At 40.3% G+C, this 22,109-nt stretch overlaps 2 protein-coding genes across 2 annotated transcripts in view; one reads left to right on the forward strand and one right to left on the reverse strand.

The window, feature by feature from the left end:
• The first annotated feature begins 3,288 nt into the window (after positions 1 to 3,288).
• Positions 3,289 to 8,397, forward strand: tekt1 (tektin 1). Its single transcript, XM_085916512.1, has 8 exons — positions 3,289 to 3,355; positions 4,022 to 4,188; positions 4,259 to 4,424; positions 4,702 to 4,824; positions 4,888 to 5,034; positions 5,692 to 5,917; positions 6,755 to 6,951; positions 7,039 to 8,397. The coding sequence occupies exons 2-8, from the start codon at positions 4,023 to 4,025 to the stop codon at positions 7,196 to 7,198; spliced, it is 1,185 nt and encodes a 394-aa protein (XP_085772638.1). The 5' UTR covers positions 3,289 to 3,355; position 4,022; the 3' UTR covers positions 7,199 to 8,397.
• Positions 8,398 to 11,793: 3,396 nt separating this feature from the next.
• The window catches only part of ecel1 (endothelin converting enzyme-like 1), a 30,510-nt gene continuing 20,194 nt past the window's right edge, over positions 11,794 to 22,109 (reverse strand). The window contains exons 10-18 of the mRNA XM_085916164.1: positions 20,604 to 20,707; positions 19,782 to 19,840; positions 18,074 to 18,125; positions 15,946 to 16,013; positions 15,685 to 15,809; positions 15,001 to 15,066; positions 13,352 to 13,447; positions 13,151 to 13,227; positions 11,794 to 13,036 (exon numbers count right to left, since the gene is read on the reverse strand). Of these exons, the coding sequence (XP_085772290.1) occupies positions 12,937 to 13,036; positions 13,151 to 13,227; positions 13,352 to 13,447; positions 15,001 to 15,066; positions 15,685 to 15,809; positions 15,946 to 16,013; positions 18,074 to 18,125; positions 19,782 to 19,840; positions 20,604 to 20,707 (747 nt within the window). The 3' untranslated portion in view covers positions 11,794 to 12,936. The remainder of the gene's footprint in view (positions 13,037 to 13,150; positions 13,228 to 13,351; positions 13,448 to 15,000; positions 15,067 to 15,684; positions 15,810 to 15,945; positions 16,014 to 18,073; positions 18,126 to 19,781; positions 19,841 to 20,603; positions 20,708 to 22,109) is intronic.

Here is a 22,109-nt window from a genome sequence, read left to right on the forward strand (position 1 = left end):
GAAGTGGCCTGTGATTAGGTACACCTGAAAATGGCGGCGTACCTAATGGAGTGTCCTTGTGACGTCACAGATCAAACAGCCAATCAGAAAGTGGGGGGTTGTTTGGGTGTGGCACTTTTCACTTTCATTTAAATTTTGACCATGATTTTTCCCTAATGAAGTGGCCTGTGATTAGGTACACCTGAAAATGGCGGTGTACCTAATGGAGTGTCCTTGTGACGTCACAGATCAACCAGCCAATCAGAAAGTGGGGGGTTGTTTGGGTGTGGCACTTTTCACTTTCATTTAAATTTTGACCATGATTTTTCCCTAATGAAGTGGCCTGTGATTAGGTACACCTGAAAATGGCGGTGTACCTAATGGAGTGTCCTTGTGACGTCACAGATCAAACAGCCAATCAGAAAGTGGGGGGTTGTTTGGGTGTGGCACTTTTCACTTTCATTTAAATTTTGACCATGATTTTTCCCTAATGAAGTGGCCTGTGATTAGGTACACCTGAAAATGGCGGTGTACCTAATGGAGTGTCCTTGTGACGTCACAGATCAACCAGCCAATCAGAAAGTGGGGGGTTGTTTGGGTGTGGCACTTTTCACTTTCATTTAAATTTTGACCAGGATTTTTCCCTAATGAAGTGGCCTGTGATTAGGTACACCTTAAAATGGCGGTGTACCTAATGGAGTGTCCTTGTGACGTCACAGATCAAACAGCCAATCAGAAAGTGGGGGGTTGTTTGGGTGTGGCACTTTTCACTTTCATTAAAATTTTGACCATGATTTTTCCCTAATGAAGTGGCCTGTGATTAGGTACACCTGAAAATGGCGGTGTACCTAATGGAGTGTCCTTGTGACGTCACAGATCAAACAGCCAATCAGAAAGTGGGGGGTTGTTTGGGTGTGGCACTTTTCACTTTCATTTAAATTTTGACCATGATTTTTCCCTAATGAAGTGGCCTGTGATTAGGTACACCTGAAAATGGCGGTGTACCTAATGGAGTGTCCTTGTGACGTCACAGATCAACCAGCCAATCAGAAAGTGGGGGGTTGTTTGGGTGTGGCACTTTTCACTTTCATTTAAATTTTGACCATGATTTTTCCCTAATGAAGTGGCCTGTGATTAGGTACACCTTAAAATGGCGGTGTACCTAATGGAGTGTCCTTGTGACGTCACAGATCAAACAGCCAATCAGAAAGTGGGGGGTTGTTTGGGTGTGGCACTTTTCACTTTCATTTAAATTTTGACCATGATTTTTCCCTAATGAAGTGGCCTGTGATTAGGTACACCTGAAAATGGCGGTGTACCTAATGGAGTGTCCTTGTGACGTCACAGATCAAACAGCCAATCAGAAAGTGGGGGGTTGTTTGGGTGTGGCACTTTTCACTTTCATTTAAATTTTGACCATGATTTTTCCCTAATGAAGTGGCCTGTGATTAGGTACACCTGAAAATGGCGGTGTACCTAATGGAGTGTCCTTGTGACGTCACAGATCAACCAGCCAATCAGAAAGTGGGGGGTTGTTTGGGTGTGGCACTTTTCACTTTCATTTAAATTTTGACCATGATTTTTCCCTAATGAAGTGGCCTGTGATTAGGTACACCTGAAAATGGCGGTGTACCTAATGGAGTGTCCTTGTGACGTCACAGATCAACCAGCCAATCAGAAAGTGGGGGGTTGTTTGGGTGTGGCACTTTTCACTTTCATTTAAATTTTGACCAGGATTTTTCCCTAATGAAGTGGCCTGTGATTAGGTACACCTGAAAATGGCGGTCCTTGTGACGTCACAGATCAAACAGCCAATCAGAAAGTGGGGGGTTGTTTGGGTGTGGCACTTTTCACTTTCATTTAAATTTTGACCATGATTTTTCCCTAATGAAGTGGCCTGTGATTAGGTACACCTGAAAATGGTGGCGTACCTAATGGAGTGTCCTTGTGACGTCACAGATCAACCAGCCAATCAGAAAGTGGGGGGTTGTTTGGGTGTGGCACTTTTCACTTTCATTTAAATTTTGACCATGATTTTTCCCTAATGAAGTGGCCTGTGATTAGGAACACCTGAAAATGGCGGTGTACCTAATGGAGTGTCCGAATGACGTCACAGATTAAACAGCCAATAAGGAGGTGGGGCTGAGGGCGGGTGTGGCACTTTTCACTTTCACTTAAGCTTTTTCCCCTAATGAAGTGGCTTAAAGCTTTAGGGTTACCTAAACCCTAACCCCTAACCCTTAACCCTAACACTACTTTCAAACCCTAACCCTAATAACCCTAATAACCCTAATAACCCTAACCCTAACCCCTAACCCTAAACCCTAAACCCTAACCCTTCTTTGAAACCCTAACCCTAATAACCCTAACCCCTAACCCTACTTTGAAACCCTAATAACCCTAACCCCAACCCTAAACCCTAACCCTTAACCCTACTTTGAAACCCTAACCCTACTTTAAAACCCTAATAACCCCAACCCCAAACCCTGAACCCTGAACCCTAAACCCTAAACCCTAAACCCTTAACCCTAACCCCCAACCCTTAACCCCCAACCTTTAACCCTAACCCTATTTTGAAACCCTAACCCTACTTTGAAACCCTAACCCTAATAACCCTAACCCCTAACCCTACTTTGAAACCCTAACCCTAAACCCTAACCCTACTTTGAAACCCTAACCCTAACCCTACTTTGAAACCCTAACTCTAATCCTACTTTGAAACCCTAACCCTACTTTGAAACCCTAACCCTAATAACCCTAACCCCTAACCCTACTTTGAAACCCTAACCCTAACCCTACTTTGAAACCCTAAACCTTACCCTACTTTGAAACCCTAACCCTAGCTTTAAACTCTACTTTCAAACCTTAAATTTCTTTGCTCTGCCCCCTACACTACTGGATTTTACCCCAGTCCCTAAGTAGTTGGCGTGATCCATTGGTTTGCTCCGCTAACTTGGGGCGGGGCCATTTTATGTATTTACACATAAATACTTGTTTGCATCTCTATCCAATTCTAAAAGCACCTTTAAGTATATGCTCCCACCTGGGATCGAACCAGCTTCCTACCGTGCAAGAGCCCATGTTACTAACCAGTCGGCTATTTCGACCTGGCATAATTTGAGAGAACTATCTTTCTATTTGTTGAAGTCATATGAACTGACGAGCAAATCACTTTAGGAAGTGACTCGTTCATTCTCGTTCACTCGTTCACTCTCGTTCACTGAAACACTGTTCTTTTGAACGAATTGTTCACTCACGAGCCAACACTAGCAGACGCTTTGGAAGTTTGTTGTTGCCATAGCGACCACATGTTTATTTCAGCGGCTTTAGCAAGAGGCATATGTCATTTGTTTTCCTCCAGCTAAGAGACAAAAAGGTATGGCGAAAGACGTATTTATGATTTTTTTTTTGCAATATCATCTTTAATTAAGAGTTTTAATTGTTATGTCAAAAAAGGCGACCAAGCAAATAGCTAAGTAGACTTTTCAATTAATAAACTTTGCGTTCAAGTAACCTCCAACGTCCAAAAAATGAACACGTTCAATGGCATGGTGGAGTAGAAGTAGACTAAAAGTTGATGAATGTTATGCATTAAAATATGTTTCACCTATGTAAATTTATGTGTGCGTGCGTGCGTGCTTGCGTGCGCGTGTTTCACTTCAGTCAGATAAATTCTAAGTGTCTGAAAGTAGCTGCCTTCAAGCCACTTCCAAAAAAAAATAAAATAAAAAATTCACTTCCCTTCCCAAATCCTTTTGAAAGAAACTTCAATAAGGTTTATAACCTTACCAATTGTCCGTCTGGTTCGTTACATCAATACAGAATCAACCCTTATTAAAAGTACTAAATTACATCAAACTGAACACGGACTCAGGAAAGGTGGATCTAGTCTAATTGAAAATTTAGTGCAGCATTTGATACAATCAATAATAATTGAACAAAAATGATGCAGGTTCTAGTCATATGAAATGAGTTATTTTCTGACCAAGTTTTGAATTTCATGTAAAGGCCATGACGTGGGGTACCTCATTTTTTGTTGAAGGATGTCTACACGGGGAAAGAATGTCCATCTGATCGGTGGATCAACTCTGGAGGGTATTAATGTCATACGTAACCACTCCAAGCTCTTCCGAGGAGAATGCACGAGACTGATTGAGGACTGCAACAAATCTTGCAAGCGCCTGGAAGATGATGACAGCGAGAGGCTGAGTAAGCAGTACGCTACAACAGTATTCACATGGAAAGATTCTTTCATGGGGTGTTGCTTGGTGCTGCACAGATCATCGCGTCCGAGACATTCAGTTTGTGAAGAAGGAGCTGGAGCTGAAGTTGGAGGAGAATGTTTTGGAGACCGATCAACTTATTGCACTGCAAAGCAGAGTGACGAAGGCCGTCGAGTCTTGCAAGGACCCTATCAAAGTCACGATGCAATGTATAGATGAGAGGTAAGTTCAATGAAATATACATCATTCACATTTAAAAAGGTCAATTTGAGGAGGAAAAAACTGGTAGAGTTATTATTTAATATTATTAAATGACAATGAAGTTGAGATCTTAATACATTTCTCCTTTTTTTTCCGCAACATTTGGAGACATAATAAAACAATCCAAATATAGTCATAACCAGTCAGTCACTGTTAAAGAATGATAGCCTACATGTCAAGAGTGAAGGCTGTAAAATATATTAGGTAGTAACACCCCTGTTTGAACTGTGGAATGCAGAAATAAATCCCATGAAAAGTTGTATGATGAAGTATACACAGAGCTGCGCAAGGAGGCTGACCTCAGCAAGGGAATTATGGCCCTTATGCAGCGTGTCGTGCAGCAGATCGTTGAGCAAATACGGTAAGTGGCCACATCAAAGATAAATCCATTTGAATTCATGAAATAATCCCGTCTGTATTCCAGATTGAACCAGTCGGCAAAATTCCAACTTGAACAGGATCTCAAGGGGAAATATGAGGCGCAGAATTTAGATACCTCCTGTGCTTCAATGACCCCACATTCCCTCATCAACACACAGCCAAGTTTAAAAGTCAAGACAGTTTCCTCCAGGTGAATGGCCATATTCTTTTTAAATACCATTCAAAATGATCTGTCAGCATTACTATTATAACTGTATCGAAAAAATATGGATATGGTGCTCTATCATCACCTTATTTTGTCCAAAGTGGAAGCATCCTTTTTTTTTTTTATGCACCAATGATGTGTTATTATTGCAACGCAGCCAATTTTAAGTTAACATAACTTGTTTGATTTTTTTTATAATCCCATGCCAGACGTTCGCCAACAGCAGATCCCGGGTCTTCGAACAATCAATCAATTTTCTGAGCTGGTTATTGTCATGGTCTGATTTTTTTCTCATCCAATTTGAAAGTTATTGCTATCGTGTATCATGAGATAAAGACGTCCTATATACACATCATCGCGGCTGTCATTTGAGGAAATTGACCATTTCATTACATTTCATCTGGAAAGCCACGATGGTCAACTTTGCCATTCTGTATGAAGCATTTGATATAGGGTTAACAAATCCAGGCTGAACAAAAGGGGCCCAAGGACTAACCCTTGAGGGACTCCATGTAGTGGTCATATGACAAGAGAGCATTTTTTTTTTTACCAGGGTTCAACCACTCAATACACTTTACTAACATTTATGTATATACTCATATGTCCTTGACAAGATTGAAATAAAATGTCATCCTCTTTCAGTTCCTCTGTGACACCTGTACAGTGGGGGAACAACTCTGATTTTAACATCGCTAAAGCAGAGCAGCAGAAGAAAAATTCTGTGTCCCTGAGGGCCCTGGTGGAGTCTCTACTGGCGCAGACTTCCACCGATATGCAAAAGCAGTTTGTGGCAACATCAGCAGCCTTTCAATTTAGTGTCAAACAGCTCAGGTCTGTCAAAAGCCAGATGGAAGACCAACTCACCAAGGCAGGGCTCCATTTTGTTTATTGTCACATACTAAGTCTGAACAAGTGATTTACATTGTATATTCTGAATCAGTCTACCAACAGATTTATTTATTTGACAGAGGAGGGGGTCACAGAAGTTTAGTGATTGACTTACATTATCTGCCTTTCTCTTGATTGACTGATAATGGTGTGCACCATGTGTAACCCTAAACCCTGGCAATCTAATCTAAACTAATCTAATTTTATCTAATCTATCTCATCTATACTATTAGGTCGTCCGCATTTTTGACCAATCTGAGGTGTTGACGATATTTTGTGCTCTTTGACGATCTGATGTTAATGGGAGAACAAACATTCCATTTTGGGGCTCTCTTGAATCAGATCAGCATTACTGTACACAATATTCTAGAAACTGAGCACTTCACATGGAGCAGTCAGCAAAGATGGCAGGTCAGTTCAAGACATCAGAACTATATAGACAAGACAAGGCCTCCTGTTACACATTGCGATTCATCAGGAACTCCAAGCCTTTATCCCATCCAAGATCAAAATATTTAATACGAACATCAAGGCAGTCTGCATACATGGACTTTAGACATGAAGAGTGATCAACACCACCACCAACAAATTATAGACCTTCATCAGCAGGTGCCCGAGGCACATCCTGAAATCAGATGGCCCAACAAGACACTGTAACCAACAACAATATGTGGAAGGGAAAAGAAGAAGAATTATGTGGAATAGGACTTAGAAAATGTTTTAACTAATATCTAGTATTTATAACCTGGTACATGATAAAGAACATAAAACTCCAAAGTGCTCAGTTTGTTTTGACTGGCATGTTGTTCCATGCTAGGTTGTTTCAGAGTTCGCCTTCCAGCAGAGAACCCGAGATGATCTACTGGTGGCGATCACACAGAATGAGCATTTTCTAAGTTTGGCGAAGGCGAGGCTGGATTTGCGTCAGGACAGGCCCCCAAAAGAGCAATGTCATGATCCAGCACAATCTCAGCTCCTCGCCGAAGTCGGACAGCTAAACTGTCAAATAGAAAAGTATGTCCAGTTTGTCTGCCTGTAGATGGAGATGATGCTCCTCCTCTAATTGCCCATTTGTTCATTCCTACTTCAATCTGTTTTCAGGTTGCATGAGACGGTGGAGCAGTCAGAAGAGCAGCAGAGGGCGCTGGTCCGCTGCCAGCTGGAGCTCCAACAGAACATTGACATGAAGGCCAGACTCCTCTATGTTGATGATTTCATCTGCACCCAGCTCAGAAAGCCTTTTGTCATGCACAAATTCTGACATGCTTCATTTTGTTCAAATCTAGTTATCAAAAGCTTTTTTCTAAGAGTCAAGTTTTCTATATATTTCTGTTATGTTTGTCTTGTGAGATACTATTCCCGTCCCACTTTACAGTAAGGGAAATGTTGATAACCTTTGTTAACATGTAAGACTTAAAACACAGTTAAACCAATTAACAAGACTCAAATGTAGTGCTCCCCACTGATTTGGAAGTTGCATCTTATGAAGACAGCTGAAATCCCATTTCTACACGTTTATTTATTTCACAAGGAATTTGGAGACTATTTTCAGTAGCAAACTATGAATTCTCATTTTTATTGTATTTTAAAGGATAGACGTGTCGGTCACATGGGCGAGATGGCCAATCGGGTTCATAAACACGATATTCTTGTTTTGATGCACGCAGCTGTATGCAGAGTGACAAGCTGCATGTTTATTCAACCGTATAAACTGTGGTTGAACTGGGTATGGTTGATGGTGTAGTGGTACGCTCGCCTGTCTTGTGTGCAGGCACCGTGACTTTGATTCCCACATATGAAGATGTCCATGTGTGTGTGTGACTTAAAAAAAACTAGTTGAACTTCCTCTACCACACCCAAATCGGTGACTTGCACTGCTGACTCTATTCTGTGTATAATAAGCTGGTTGAAAACCAAACATGCCTGCTATCCAAAATTGTAACATGCAAAGAGAGATGAAAAGCAGAGTGTCCTTCCTCCAATCTTGAAGACAAGGCTTCACCAACGTGTTATGCATGTTGAATTGCAGAAACCTATCAGGTTTGTAGGCCCACAGGAAATGGACTTGAGTTATGTCATGTTAATGGATTTGTGTCCATCTAGTCTTCTGTCTGTTTTACTGCCTGCAAATGACCATTCAACATGAACAGGCATCAGAGGTTAAATGCATATCCGTGATGAAACATTTGGCGGACCGGCCAGTTGTCAATGTGTCAAAATGAAGGCAATGTTTACGCAGGGCCACCGTTCCCTATTGTGGGGGTGCCCCAATTTGAGTGAGGGGATGCATTGTGAATGTATAATGTTACTTTAAGCCTGTTGGTCTCAGAAGACTCCGAATGGACCAATTGTGAAGAGGTCTTTTCCTCTGCTTCTCTGTTCTCTGGGTATATTGCTTTTTTCCCCTGTCTTACATCCTTCAGTATTACTTTTAAAATGTGGTATTATTTAATAAATCAGTCAAACCTAAAAAAATGATAGCATTATTTGTTGAGGTCATTTTTAAAATGTATTTTACAGTGCAATTTCAAACACCACTTAATAAAACAACGTCTACGTGTCGAGACAGTGCAAATAGTTTCCAAGCATTTTCCAAAGGCTTTGTTGATGACAATCTGTCTAAAAGTAGGACACAATCATAAATGGTGAACAATGCATTACATGTTAGATGTTATTAAAATCAGAGGAATCAGAAAAAGCTACCTTGATTTCCACAAGTATAGGCTCAAGTTATATGAACCAACAGGGGCCACTGTTGTCCAACAAAAGCAATATAATTTCAGCAACGAAACTATAGTAGCTTTTGTTGTAAAATCAGTGAGGTCCAAACGGATACCAATATCTGTGAGTTACAAATACATCAACATGAGTAGAATATATATTCTCATTATTTTGGTGTAGTGACATTGCCACTTTATAATGTAAGTATAGGTTGCAACGTATGCATTAAAGGATGAGTCTGTTATTACCGGCTGCCTTTGCGACCATTATGTTTTAGATGTTGACAATCTTGCAAATCTATTTAAAAAAATAATAATAATCACGAATTGAACCACAACTGTGTATTATGACCTTCAGCTCTATGCCAATGTGCAATGCAAAAACCTCTGAAATGTTACCAGTTGGACATCCATCCAGGAGTTCAAAACTTTTGACAAGGTCACTGCACACATAGTGCACTTTAAGTTCATCATTTCATCAGAAAGCTTAGTATTAACTTTTGTGAGCAGTATATGTCAAATAGGAAAATGAAGTGCACCAGACAGTCATAAAAAGTGGCTGGGCAGCCCATCACTCATCTGTGTGTGTGTGTGTGTGTGTGTGACTCAACACGAAGGTGTGACATTTATTTGTTTGTCTTCACACCACATAAGGATGATGCCCCTTGAAAAATGATCATTGACGAGAAGATCTGAGGATTTGCAGATGGAAATCATGCTGTACCTGCTTGATGCATCGCTAAAGTAAATGCCCTTGGAATTCTTTGTCAATGGGGGTAAAGGTTGGGTCATGCCCACGCTATGTTGTGTTTATTTACATGGGTCTTGTTTATTCTTGTCAAAGATATTGTGATGCCCCTTAAAAGCTATTCGGTGATGGGTGGAGTGCTATGGTTGCTGGCTCTGAAATGAATGCCATTCCTTGAGCTGCTTCGTTGCATTTTGCAATGACAGTTTTACAAAGCGACAAAAAATAATGGATCTACTTTATTGTATTCACAGGTTCAGTTCAGGACTTTTCTGGTGAAAAGAGTTATTTGTGCACTTTTGTGTTGTGGTGTCAGGACTAATATCTCTAAGCAGACTAGGCAGACCGGTTTGTGTTTGAATTCGGTGAGCATATAATCAACTTTGTGTTTATTGGAACAACGCACTTTTCTTGACCTCGTTTGGTCCTGGCATGATGCCAGTTTTGGGGGTGGAGTTGTAGGCATGAAGTAATGTCTGCCATCTAGTGGCGAACAATGTTATTGCAATGTTAAGATGCTCAAGTACATATGTTTTCCAAAATTCAGCTGGGATTGCACTCCAGCACACTTGCGGCACAGAGAATGCATGGCTGGATGAATAACTGCACCCACAGTAAATGTGGCAAATCAATCAATAACCAATCAAATGGGACTTTGCTGTACTACCTCAGTTTAGTGGTGGATTTAACTTTGTGATTAAATGCTCATGACATTTCAATTTATTAAACTGGAAATGTCTACAAACAGTTAAAAGAGATTTTGCAAAATTTCTGAAGTTGGACAAGATGAGCTGCAGCAGCAACTAGGAGGGAATTAAATATTGACACAAAATAATAGCTTTTGATTACATCTGTTAAAGCACTGAAGTAATGTTCCCATATGAACTTAGTTTCCATATTGTGAGACTCATGCTGCCATGTTTAAAGAAGAAAAGTCACAATGCTATCTCTTTAGCTGGCAATATTTCTTGTATTTCTTTCAGGAAAAGAAGCAATTTGATCACCTCCTGGATGCACTTTATCAACAGCATTTATTTTAGACATTTATGGATAAAATTCAAGCTGTGTTGTGGGAATGTAGTTTTGTCTGTGAGAGATAAAGAAATTTAATACAAGATTCCAGCGCCTTCAAGATTAAAAAAAATAAAATCTGAATACTGAAAGAGAGAAAAAAATAAAACAAAAATAGTGCATTCAGCCAAGAATCGCTCCTCCTTGTCAAACTCACATCAGAAGAGTCTTTATTATACCTTGACTTGAGAGAGGGGGAAGGGAAACCCCCTTCCAAAGACCAGAGCAGAGGACAAACATAGATTACGCTCAGAAACCGAATAAATCAACCCACTGAGCACCTTGCTATCTTGAAGTTTTGCAGAGTATAGCAAACAGTTTTATTGTGGCTATCAGGACGAAGAAGAGGTTATACTTATCGCATTTCCAAAGAAAGATGTGAGAAGGCTATCATCTGTGATTGTCAAGTTACCAAAATGTCACACGGTTGTTTTATGTTTACAATTCTTCCATTACATTTCTCTTCATTGATCATTCGAATTCAGAAAACTGCAACATCATCACCACCCTTCAGAGGAAAAGATTATTGTGCATCATCATAACAAGTTTCTCAGACAAGCTTTGTCCTAGTATCAAAGCTCGAGCTGTTTGCTAACACAGCAAGGTTTCCCAATGAATTGAATTGTGTTGCACATTTGTATTTCACAGCTCAGAGGTTTATTGTGTCCTGTAATAACGGGTTGGCCTTGTCTTTGTTCACTCTTCAATCTCCTGCCAATGACAAGCGTGAAATTCTGTGAAACAGATGAGGCGTTTGATGGTTGATCTGCACGGTCATCTGGGCGAGACTTTTTCGATGAAGCGCTTTAGTCAAATTTTTTTACTTGTAGGAGGAAAGTGATGGAAAAATGAAGCTTCATGAACCAATTGTTGTATTCTAGATAAAGTGAAGGTTTTAAGAAATGGCAAGTCGGTGGGCTTTCAGCTCTTCGGTGAACAGAGCGTACCATCTAGAGGTCTAAGTAAACACAACGACGGGTTCATGAATCATCTTGAAGCTTCATTTGCCCATCATTACTTATTTCACCCCACTCACAGCCATTGCATTTTGTTGGTCATCTCAGTTGGACTTGGCACCTTCCTGCAATGAATGGCATGGATCCGTGTGGCCTGTTCTGAAACTTTCACGGGTGGTCGACATCTCCTGGAACAGGCTTTGCCACCAACTCTTTCTTGCTGACCATACTTACCTAGTTGGACTCGGTGACGCAAGCCACTGATAATGACCAAAAGCCACACACACAACATGATTTGTTTGAATTTATTCAAACATTGAACAGCAACCATAGAGAGGAAGTGATAGCAATCACATTTGAACTAGTAGCTGTCATGTACAGTACACCTGTTTGAGCTTTGTGATGTTAAGTGTCAAAGGGAGGGAACATGCTCTTTCTGTTAAAAGTTCACAACGATAACGCCTGACTCACATCTGGTATACAAAAGCATTTTCTTTAAAATAACAGTAGAAATGTTATTTCCACCAGTGATTGGTTGTTTTAGTGTATTGAATGCACAAACATTCAGGTGTTGTATTCCGTTATTTGTGGTTTGACCGTGATTCGAGAGTGATCGAATGCACTGCTTTGCTGGGTTTACTGGGTTTCATGATTACATGAGCTTGTCGAATAAATCCAAGGAAAAAGTCCAATCAGGAATTGTTTTTGTTTGTTGTTGCTTGTTTGTTTACAAATACCAGCTCCTTAATTTGGTCGATGAGGTGAGTGTTGTACCAGTACTGAGTTTTGCTGCTACATTTCCTGAGAAAAAAGGTCAATAATGAATCCACCCGTTACAAAAAAACCCACTTGACGCCGCTTGAAAAGGTACATATACTCTAACAAGAGAACGATGCAGGCAAACGATACAACAGTCATGACAATGAGCTTTGCGCTCTAAACCACATGAGCAAGAGCCAACTTGTATACAGTACGGAGCGGAGAGAAGCAACATTTAGCAATGCGGAACAATGCTGTCATTGCAATTGAGAAAAAAAATAAATACTCCAGTCTGCACTGAAATCACCCTTCTACCTCATGTAATTTTCCGAGAATGTTCTAGTTAATGCACCAGAGGATAATTTACTGAGAATTGTGTTTCTCAAGTAAAACATAACTGAACTGAAATACATGATGGACCCATTTTTGCTACAATACAAAAATAGATGATTTGCAAAAAAAATAAAAATACTAATAATCTAAAATATAAAAAAATATATATCGTGGATGATATGTGTTTATGTGATATGTGCATAATTGATGAGAGTAGCTTGGTTAGTAGACAAGTTTCTTCGGCTGATGACTGAGCATCGCTAATTCAATATGTTTGCACTGATGAACGTGAAAGGACTTTTGTCCTCGTCGGATGAATGCAGTCTGATTGCTTGTGATGAATTAATAGTGATGAGGCGTGTGTGTGTGTGTCGTGTGTTGGCGCGGGTCTTTAAGTTCATTTCCAGTGAGGTCACCATACAGAGCATTTGTCATCAGGGTTCATAGGAGTCCCCTTCGGACAATGGAAAACACGAGAAAACTCATTGAACTGGGAAACGCTGCCAATCACTCTGAAAGGTGATAAATTACAAAATGTATTAGTGCATTGAAATAAGCCGTACACTTTCTCAACATATTTATGAACTTCAAAGGACCGGATGTATCCAAGCGTGCATTCAATTTACCTGTAGTGTTCTGGTGCATGTTTATCTGTTAACAACTGCAAGTAGATAGATTGAGATCTTCTTTTCATACACCAATTCTGAAATCAAGAAAGAGAGTTGGACTACAACTTGCAAGTATTCAAAACCGAAGCCTAATTTTGAAATAAGTGAGGCATTTATGGCAACAAAATGATGGAGACAATTAATGCGAGGCCTTGTTACCTGAGCGAAGGCAATGAAGAACAGCTGCTCGTGTGTATATTTGAGCCCTGGTAAGGGTCTCTCTGGGCCATGTTCTCTCACCCACTTTTGATAAGCCTGGACAAAGTGAATGTGATGGGGGTTATGAATAGAAACAAGACGGACGATTTAATTCACAGTCAACCTGGCATTAAATCTCGACTCTGGCGCTCCTGTGTGGACTTCCTCCCGCATTACAAAAACATGCATGATACAAATCAAGATTTTAAATCGCCCATAAGTGTGAACATGAGTTTTAGTCGTTGTTTGTCTATACCAGGGTTCACCTATTCCAGTCCTCGGGGTTCGATGTCCTGCCTGTTTTATATGACTCCCTGGTGCAACACACCAGATTCAAAAGATCAGAAAGGTCTGCAGTAGCTGGATAATCATCCGGAACCGTTACAGAAAAATTAAATCAGTGGATTAAAGTATCAAATATTTCGGCATTTCCAGTCAATACTGCCCGTCAGTGTTTTTTTTGGCTATCCATTGAACATGCCTGTCTCTCCAAAAGGGCATTCAAAATTCATCCTTGAGGTAAACCACACAAGCAAATTGAACTTTGCGTTTCCAGATGGCAATTCTTCATCAGACAGATCGCTATTTTGTGAGCCTACCTAAAACTGATCATGATATACCGGTACAGTATAGTATACCAAACACAAACATCCCCTGTACTTTGTCGCAGAGCAATCAAGTAATTGCTGCTTAATAGAACAGTTGCATACCGGTAATTCGTACATTAAGTAACAATCAATTATCTTGCACAAAGCCACCACTGTCTAATTTAACCATATCTTCCTACCACTCAAACACTCAAAGCAAGTACCCATAGAAATTCTATTGCATTATCATTCGTGGAAGCAGCATTTCATCATTAACTGTCTGTATTACACTTCTCAACTGGTATTGTGGTGTGACGCATGACAGCGCCAATTACATATGCCACCCATTTCCTCACAGCTCAGCCGACATTATAATAATACTATCATCAGAAGCTATTGCTCGAAATACACTCAGTTAATGTTAATCTGTGCTAAAACTGCAGCTCTGCTTTCCTTTTTGTTTTGACATGGTAGTGCTTTGACCACCACTTCAAGGTTTGTTTTTCGCTCTTGGACTTCGTCCAGCATTCCTGTTATTAGCTGAGGAACCAGTCAGATAACTAATTGTCCAAAGGCTCTATGAAAACAAACATTCCGTAAAACACTGATCTGTTTATCCGACATGGAAAGAATGTTAGCAGCTTCTAAACCATTTTCACAACCAATAAAAATCAAAATCCTAAGATTTCAACCTCTCAAATAAAAATACTTTGTCATTTTCATACTTAGTCCTCCAAGGACGCAAACAAACCATATTTGCGTTATAAAAAAACAATCATGGACAACCATTTGGGCTGATTAATATCTGTGCCCATAAATCATACATGACCCCAGCCAGTCCCATACATAGAGAGTGCCCACTTTGAAATCTGAAAAATCTCTGAAGCCTATCATAACATCAAAGTTTTGCAAAAGATCAGATCAGATTTCAAAACCAGAATAACCCTCAAATATTCCGCATTTTAAATGACTTTTCTATCAGATTCAGCAGTAGGAGATTGATCATTAACTGACAGTACTTACATAGTATGACAGCTTGAGTCCTCCCATGTCAGCTATGTTCTCTCCCAGTGTCAAGCGACCGTTAACCTAGATACAGAAAACACATTCATAAAGTATAAAATACCAAATGTGCAATAAAATGTTTTGATCCCAATGCTGCCAAGCGCACACAATGGAAGGGAACAAAATGTAAAGTGCTCATTCACATGCTGCATACTTGACAAACTCAAAGTTTGCCACAGGATCCTCAACCCAACCTACTGTAGTTTAAAGTGGTCAATTTTCCTCCACAAAAGAGGACTTCCTTCGGTCCCATTGGAAACTGCTCTTGTGTCATTAGTTTGAGGAAAGATGAATGAGTATAACCATGATGATGTGGGGAACTTTTTAGTAAGCTTTTTCCTGGAACAATATAATTTTATTCCACCCCTGATTAAAAAAGGACTAAACCGTCAAACTGCAATGTTTCTTTTACATCAGGTACCATGGGAACAGAAATCATGTCCCCCACCTGACGCCAGTACTTTTTGTGGCTAACGATAGGTATTAGTCTCCACCCCCCCTTTTTCTCCTTGGAACATAAAGTAAAGAAATAACATAAAAAGCACTTAGCTTGAAGACATAATTGGCAGAATTGTGTGTGGAATTTTCTTGGAAAAGTGAATATCTATTTGAAGACCTACAGGCAAAGTAGTTAAGACTCACCCTTTGATTGTAAACTGTGAAATTATCGTAGAGCTTAACGATACATTCAGCCTTCTTCTGGAACTTTCTGTAGCTCTCCTCTGTCCACCACTGTTGGAGGTTGCCATGGCGATCATACTGCCCCCCTGCGTATGGGCATCATTGTTGAAACATCATGCAAAAATGATATGTACGAGCAACAAATTATTATATAAATTATCATTATATTTTATTTTCACAACAAGTTTTTTGAACATTGGATGTGAAGAAAAGTATTCCTACCCCAGTCGTCATATCCGTGAGTCAGTTCATGTCCGATGATTGCTCCTATTCCCCCATAGTTCAAAGACCTGGTGGGAGTAAAAAAAAAAAATAGTTCCAAAAGAAGCTTCCAAGTATTTTCACATGTATTTTCATATTTTCACATTTCATATTCATATGTATTGCAACTGATAGACTGAAAACTGACAAAAGTGAATGTGACATAGAAGCAAATCATTCACTGTATGGGATAGCAGTAAGTTAATATTCTACACTTACAAATATAACTTTGTAGGTTCTAATAGAACTTTATTGATTGAACAAAATTTTTGTGGGTGGAAGAGTGCTGCAGCCATGGCGAACCATAACACACGCCTTTCTGCCACTTAATGGGGCTGCGCACTGAGCCCACTCATGCAGGTACACACGCTAATGGACTGGACAAACACACAATTTTCTATGCAATATAGTGCTTAACACTATCTGTTTTACAAACTGCACTGGGGGAAAGTCAGATGAGAGCTTGGAATGTCATTCTCCTGGAGAAATTCAACATCTCACACCGCGCTTCCAATATACACGCGCACACCTCTGGCCAAGTGCTGACCCTAACCGGAAGCCGGCTGGCTTTGCAGCTCATGCAAAGATGGGAGTCCAATTCGAGGGCAGACTCGGGGCTATTCACATGGCTACGTCTGAAAATGACTTTCTGACAGCTAGTCGATACGCTGCCTTGCAATGAGCCGGACTCCCTCGCTAAAACTAACTGGCTGATTGAAGCTTCAATTACTGGATGCAATAGTGAGGTTTGTGTGTGTGTGTGTGTGTGTGTGTGTTTGTGCTTGTGCGTGTTTGGGCTTTTGGACTCCTGAAAGGTGGACAGGTCACCACAGAACCATTAATTAATATTTATCTGCATGCATGGCAGCAGGTAGTGGAATTAGAGGCAATCACCACTAATGAAGACATAAAAGTGTACTTTAACGTTTAGTACACAAACTGTTTGCTCTAATGATCTCATTTGCGAGTGTGTGATTTTTATAAATAAAGAAGGAGCAGCAATTTGGATTGAGTTAAATAGTTGCACTTGCGTCAAAATCATTTTGAGCAGCATTTGGCTTACAAAGGGGTTGGACAATATGCGCGAATGCTTTGTATTTGTTCCATTGTCTCCATCCCATTTCTTTGCAGCACTTTTCAAAACCCCTTATCAAAACTTGCTTCCTGACTTGAATTCATGCCCGAATGGTTTGCAAATGAAGTTGTAGCTTGATGAGGATGAGTACTGTACGACAGGCAATTAATTGCTCTAAATCCAGAAGTTAATATCACTTTAGCTGCAGTCGCTGCTCTGTTGCTTTACTTTGTAACGCCTTCTTCCTCAATGAAGTTCCAAATTGATTTTTGTATTGTACTTGAATTACATAAATGGAACACAAAGGTAGCAATAGAGACAAGCAGAGGTAGCTGAGATAGAGAATACACCTAATACCTAAGAAAAACATGTCAGATTTTATCAGTATGCTGTATCATACATTTTAAAAGGTAGATTGCACTATTTATTTCTCAATTGATTGTTATGCTGGTTCTGCTACTATTGAGAGAATATTAAGGATACTCCTATTTAATGTACTTTATGTATTGTACTCAGGGTAAACAACATATAATATATTGATTGACAATATTTGGATGATAAAGCGATCAAAGATCTCTCATATTGCTATGGGAGTTTGCTGGATGGCAAATATGCGTTCTGATTTCAAAGTCGACACAAGCTAAAGTTAGATGTGAAATTAGTTTGATAGTATTTCACTTCTCATTTATGGGTGTTCATCCGAAAAGTGCATGAGCAGCAGGAGAGATAGATAAATGAAAGACGGAGAAAGAGTAATTCTCTCATCTTTCAAATTCTGTCCAATTACTGAACTCAAATTCAGGGAGCGAGCTAGCATTGAAACCTGTTCCATTAGTGAGACCTTGTTTGCTAATTGAGCTCTTTGTGGCTCGTTAAATTGATGAAATTAGGGGTGCTGGGCCTTTTGGGAAAGAGAGGGCTGCCAGAATAATGACTTCTTTTTTTTTTTTTTGAGCCACCAGTGATCGTACCGTACCTGTGGGATGTAAGACACACATGAGGACAGACACTTACTGAGGGAATTCAGGGTTGTACAAAGTGGGTTGAAGGATGCCAGCTGGGAAAACTGAAAGACAATACAAACGAAACATGATTAAAGCACTCTTTGGATGTAGGGAGTGAAAAATACAAACAGCTGCCATGTCCAAGAAAAGACACATTGGTAAAATTTGCAAGTAAAGTACATAATAAAATCAAAGTATAGATTTGGACGTCCCCTAGTGGCAATGCAAATTAATTGCTGCTACCAAACTTGGAAGAATAAAATTGCTATGAACATCGCACTCAGCACAATCTTACTAGAAACATAACTGGTTTGCTAACCAAATGCAGCCCACCACCAGGTTTAGGAAATTGATAACATTTCTATTGTGAGAAGTAACAGCACTCCAGTAATTGCTACTAATTAAGAGCGCAGAAAATGGAATTGGCTGAGGTGGTTGCCTTCGACGTGAGAGAAATATGTGTGGGACAGGGCTGTTCTGACCTCCCGGAGCCCTCTACATCAGCTTACGAGAAAACCATTGATTTCTTTTCAGCTAGGGATTTAAACCAGTAGGAAGGCTGGCAGGCATGAACGAAGGTGCAGGTTCCTAGTGAGCGACAAGAGTAAGGAAGGGGTGATGGAGCGAGGCTATTTGCTAATTGAAAAGGTGTCACTGCTTGTTGTTTCTTGAAGTCAGGTACACACATGCCAACAATCTCTTTTGCTCAAAGTCAGTTTCATATTTATAATTGCAAATTGTGGTCACAATTAAGTCTGGCTGAACCAGAGATTCTGCAATCGTGACCTGAAGCTAGAGCTGTCGCCGGATACAAATATAGGAGCAGTTCTGTGTTGCTGTGTAATGTGTCTTCCAAGTCATTCAGCACGACAAAAAAAAAAGGTCTTCTGAACTTCTCTATTTGCTTGTACTTGTATTTGCTTCTTTTGTGCTTTATTTCTGATTTGAAGACAATTTTGTCCTAACAAAGTGCCATCACAGTATTTTATACATAGGAAACATGAGTGCTGATGTGATTACATGATGGTTTGTTTCCGTGTGATAAGCTACAAACTTGCAACAATATCCCCCTTTTGTTGGATTCAGGCTAAGGTGGATAAATGCTGGAGCGTCTGCTATAGCTCTAGTTTGCCAATTGAGGTGGATCGCTGTGTACCAGAGGCTCATATGCCCTGTGATTAAGTGTCGATCAATACAGGGTATAGTCTGCCTTTCAACCAAAGTCAGCTGGGAAAGTTTCAAGCTCATTTGACCTCAACTGGATGGTGTAAAAGACATTGAGAGCCGTGAACTCAATGTATCCATTTCTATAGTGCAGATCATCATTTAGGTTGCAGGTGAGCTATCCCAGCTGACTTTGGGCAAGAGTTTGAGGAACACCATAGACTGGTCACCCGGCAATCACAGGGCATATATAGACAAACAGCCACTGATACTTAAATTCACACCTAAGACCAATTTAGAATCCCCAACAAACCTCATATGAATATGTATTTTCTGAAGTTTTGAGCCACATGCAAAGTCCAGATTCAACTCCCAACCTCTGAACTGTGAAGCAAAAGTGCAAACCACATCCAGCCACCAGCCCTAAACCTCTACTGGGTAAAGATTCTCACAGACATAATCCAAAATCCTGTAGAAAGAGTGGAAACAGTCTATGATTTTCAAGCCCTACAGTGGCCAATATTTCTCTTCCCAGTGTGTGAACTATCACTCACCCATTTGGTTCTTGTTAGGAAGGTAGTAGGCATTTAGGGCCTGTGGGGGGAGTATCCACCTGTGGAGATATCAAACATGCCCACCCAACACACACACAGACATAGGCAAGCAGAGAGTCACACACACATACGTACATACACCAAAGTAGTGAACAGAATCCCAGAACATTTTCTCTCTCATTTCTGTAAACCCCCCTGGTGAGCGGCATTCAGTGCTTGTGATTCCACAGTCACAGCTCTCTGCACTTGAAAACAAGGACAGTTCCTCTATGCTAATCCACTTGAAGCCAGACCAATCGATTGCCACCAAATTCCCCAAATGACTAACTCTGAAAGTGAGCGATGCCCTTGTTCCAGGAGCGAAAGACTGATGGCTCTGCGTGGGCTGTGTAGCGTCAAAGAGGACCGAAAGACAAGAAGGAGGAGCATTTATTTATTTCTCGGTGACAAGACAGAGCGAGCGAGCAATGAAAGATGTACTTTTTGGTGATAAAGGGGGAGTGCGTGATTCAACTCTTTAGGGTATCGAGCGTGGGCTAATGGAGCAGTTGTTCCGGGCATCTTGGAATAATAATGTGTGTCAGTGCAGAGAATCACTCAATCCAGGAGTATGAAGCTGCTGTATTTTACAAAAAAAAAAAAAGGGCTACATGTTTCACCAAACGTCCCTACTGTCTGGCTGCTGTAGATAAATAACTAAATGGATATTCTTCAGCTCTGTGTCTCGACTTTAAATCTGTTTGTTTGTCACAGTGGCACAACCACAAATGTGTCAAACTAAAAAGGACATCATAGAGACAATTGCTAAGAAGGGAAACTCACACTGTCTTATCCACTTCTTCGTGAATCTTCTTGATGGACAGCTTAATGTTGAATTTGATGGTGTTGAGAATGTTCTTGAAGTAGGTTTTCTCATCCACATCAAACTGCCAAACCGGAAAATACGATGATACCAATTGGTTAGTATACAGTTCTGTAAACAAGCACTAATATACAGTCAGAGGGCAGCAGAGTTGGTTCTTCTCTGCACCTTTGCCAAATTGTCCATGAGCAAGATATTGAAGTCCCTCCCTCAAAAAAACCCAAAACACCCTCACATCGATGTGTGAATGATCTTTTGCTCTACCATGACATTTTCTATTAATCCTTTGGTGACTGCAGTGAAATTTTAAAGCGCTTTAAGGCCCTCAAGGTAAAGAAGTGCAACATAAGCAAGGCTATTAACCATATTGACTGTACTGTTTATTCTATTACTGAAAACTCACCCACTCATAACACGCATATTTTTTCCAGTGGAGTGATGTGGAAAAATACTTTTCATTCTTTAAGACCAATGTACTCATTGGTTGGTGCAGAGAGGGGGAAAAAGGGAATAATCTAGCAAATCACAAAAGGTCCAAGAGAAATTTTGAATGCACCTTCAACCCGTTATGGCCTGCCACGTCATTTGATGTGGCCCGCGAAGACAGATTTTTCCTCGGCTTTGTGTCATTACTGAAAATTATAAATTGTCTTTACTTTTTAAAAATATTGCTAGCAATGTTTATCGCCATTCATTTGAACAGTTTTGACTAGTCTCTGATTTCAAAACGAGTTATTCATCAGTTTGCCGTGTAGCCTATACTGTAAATAATATAAGGCGGTGAGAGTCATAATGGCCCTCTGAGGAAAACTATGACTACGATGCGAACCCGCAACAAAAATGAGTTTGATACCTGTTGAGTATCGGATGTTGAGTCCGACACCTGTGCCTTGGATCAAATGCAGGTCTAGGTTATGGCGCAGGTGTTGTATTTCGGTGGATTTGATTAAAGGGCAAGGAGACACATTCTGAACTTCGCTGAAGTTTGTGATGGATGTCATATTTCCTTCATAAATATGACAACAGCATGCATCGACCTCTTTGATTGTATTATTATTCAGACACACGGTCGGGGGTGGAAGGCGGTCTCCAGGTGCCCACTTTACATCGCCCAACTCCACAAGTACGTATATCATCTGAGATCTTGCAGTTTCTTCTATAGTGCTTGCAATACATCTGCATGGAGATCTGGTAAAACTCACATTTTGTAGGTTTCTTTTAACACTAAAAGATAATTAACCTGCAATCTATTTAAAAAAAATGTCATAGGCAGGAATTTATCAGCAACATAGTGCATATTTTTGCACACGGCCAATGTTAACTTCCCAATAGAGCCTTTTTTTTTCTAAAGCTGCAATGCCTTGGTTTGACCTTGCTTCTACTATTTGCTTTTTAGTTCTGCCTGTTAGCTCTCACTGGGCCACATGTGCTTCTGTTATCTGGGCCGTTTCAAATTTGTGCTCGCA

This window comes from Syngnathus leptorhynchus, chromosome 7 (genome assembly GCF_054491065.1).
Source record: "Syngnathus leptorhynchus isolate UIUO chromosome 7, UIUO_Slep, whole genome shotgun sequence".
NCBI classification, from domain to species: domain Eukaryota; kingdom Metazoa; phylum Chordata; class Actinopteri; order Syngnathiformes; family Syngnathidae; genus Syngnathus; species Syngnathus leptorhynchus.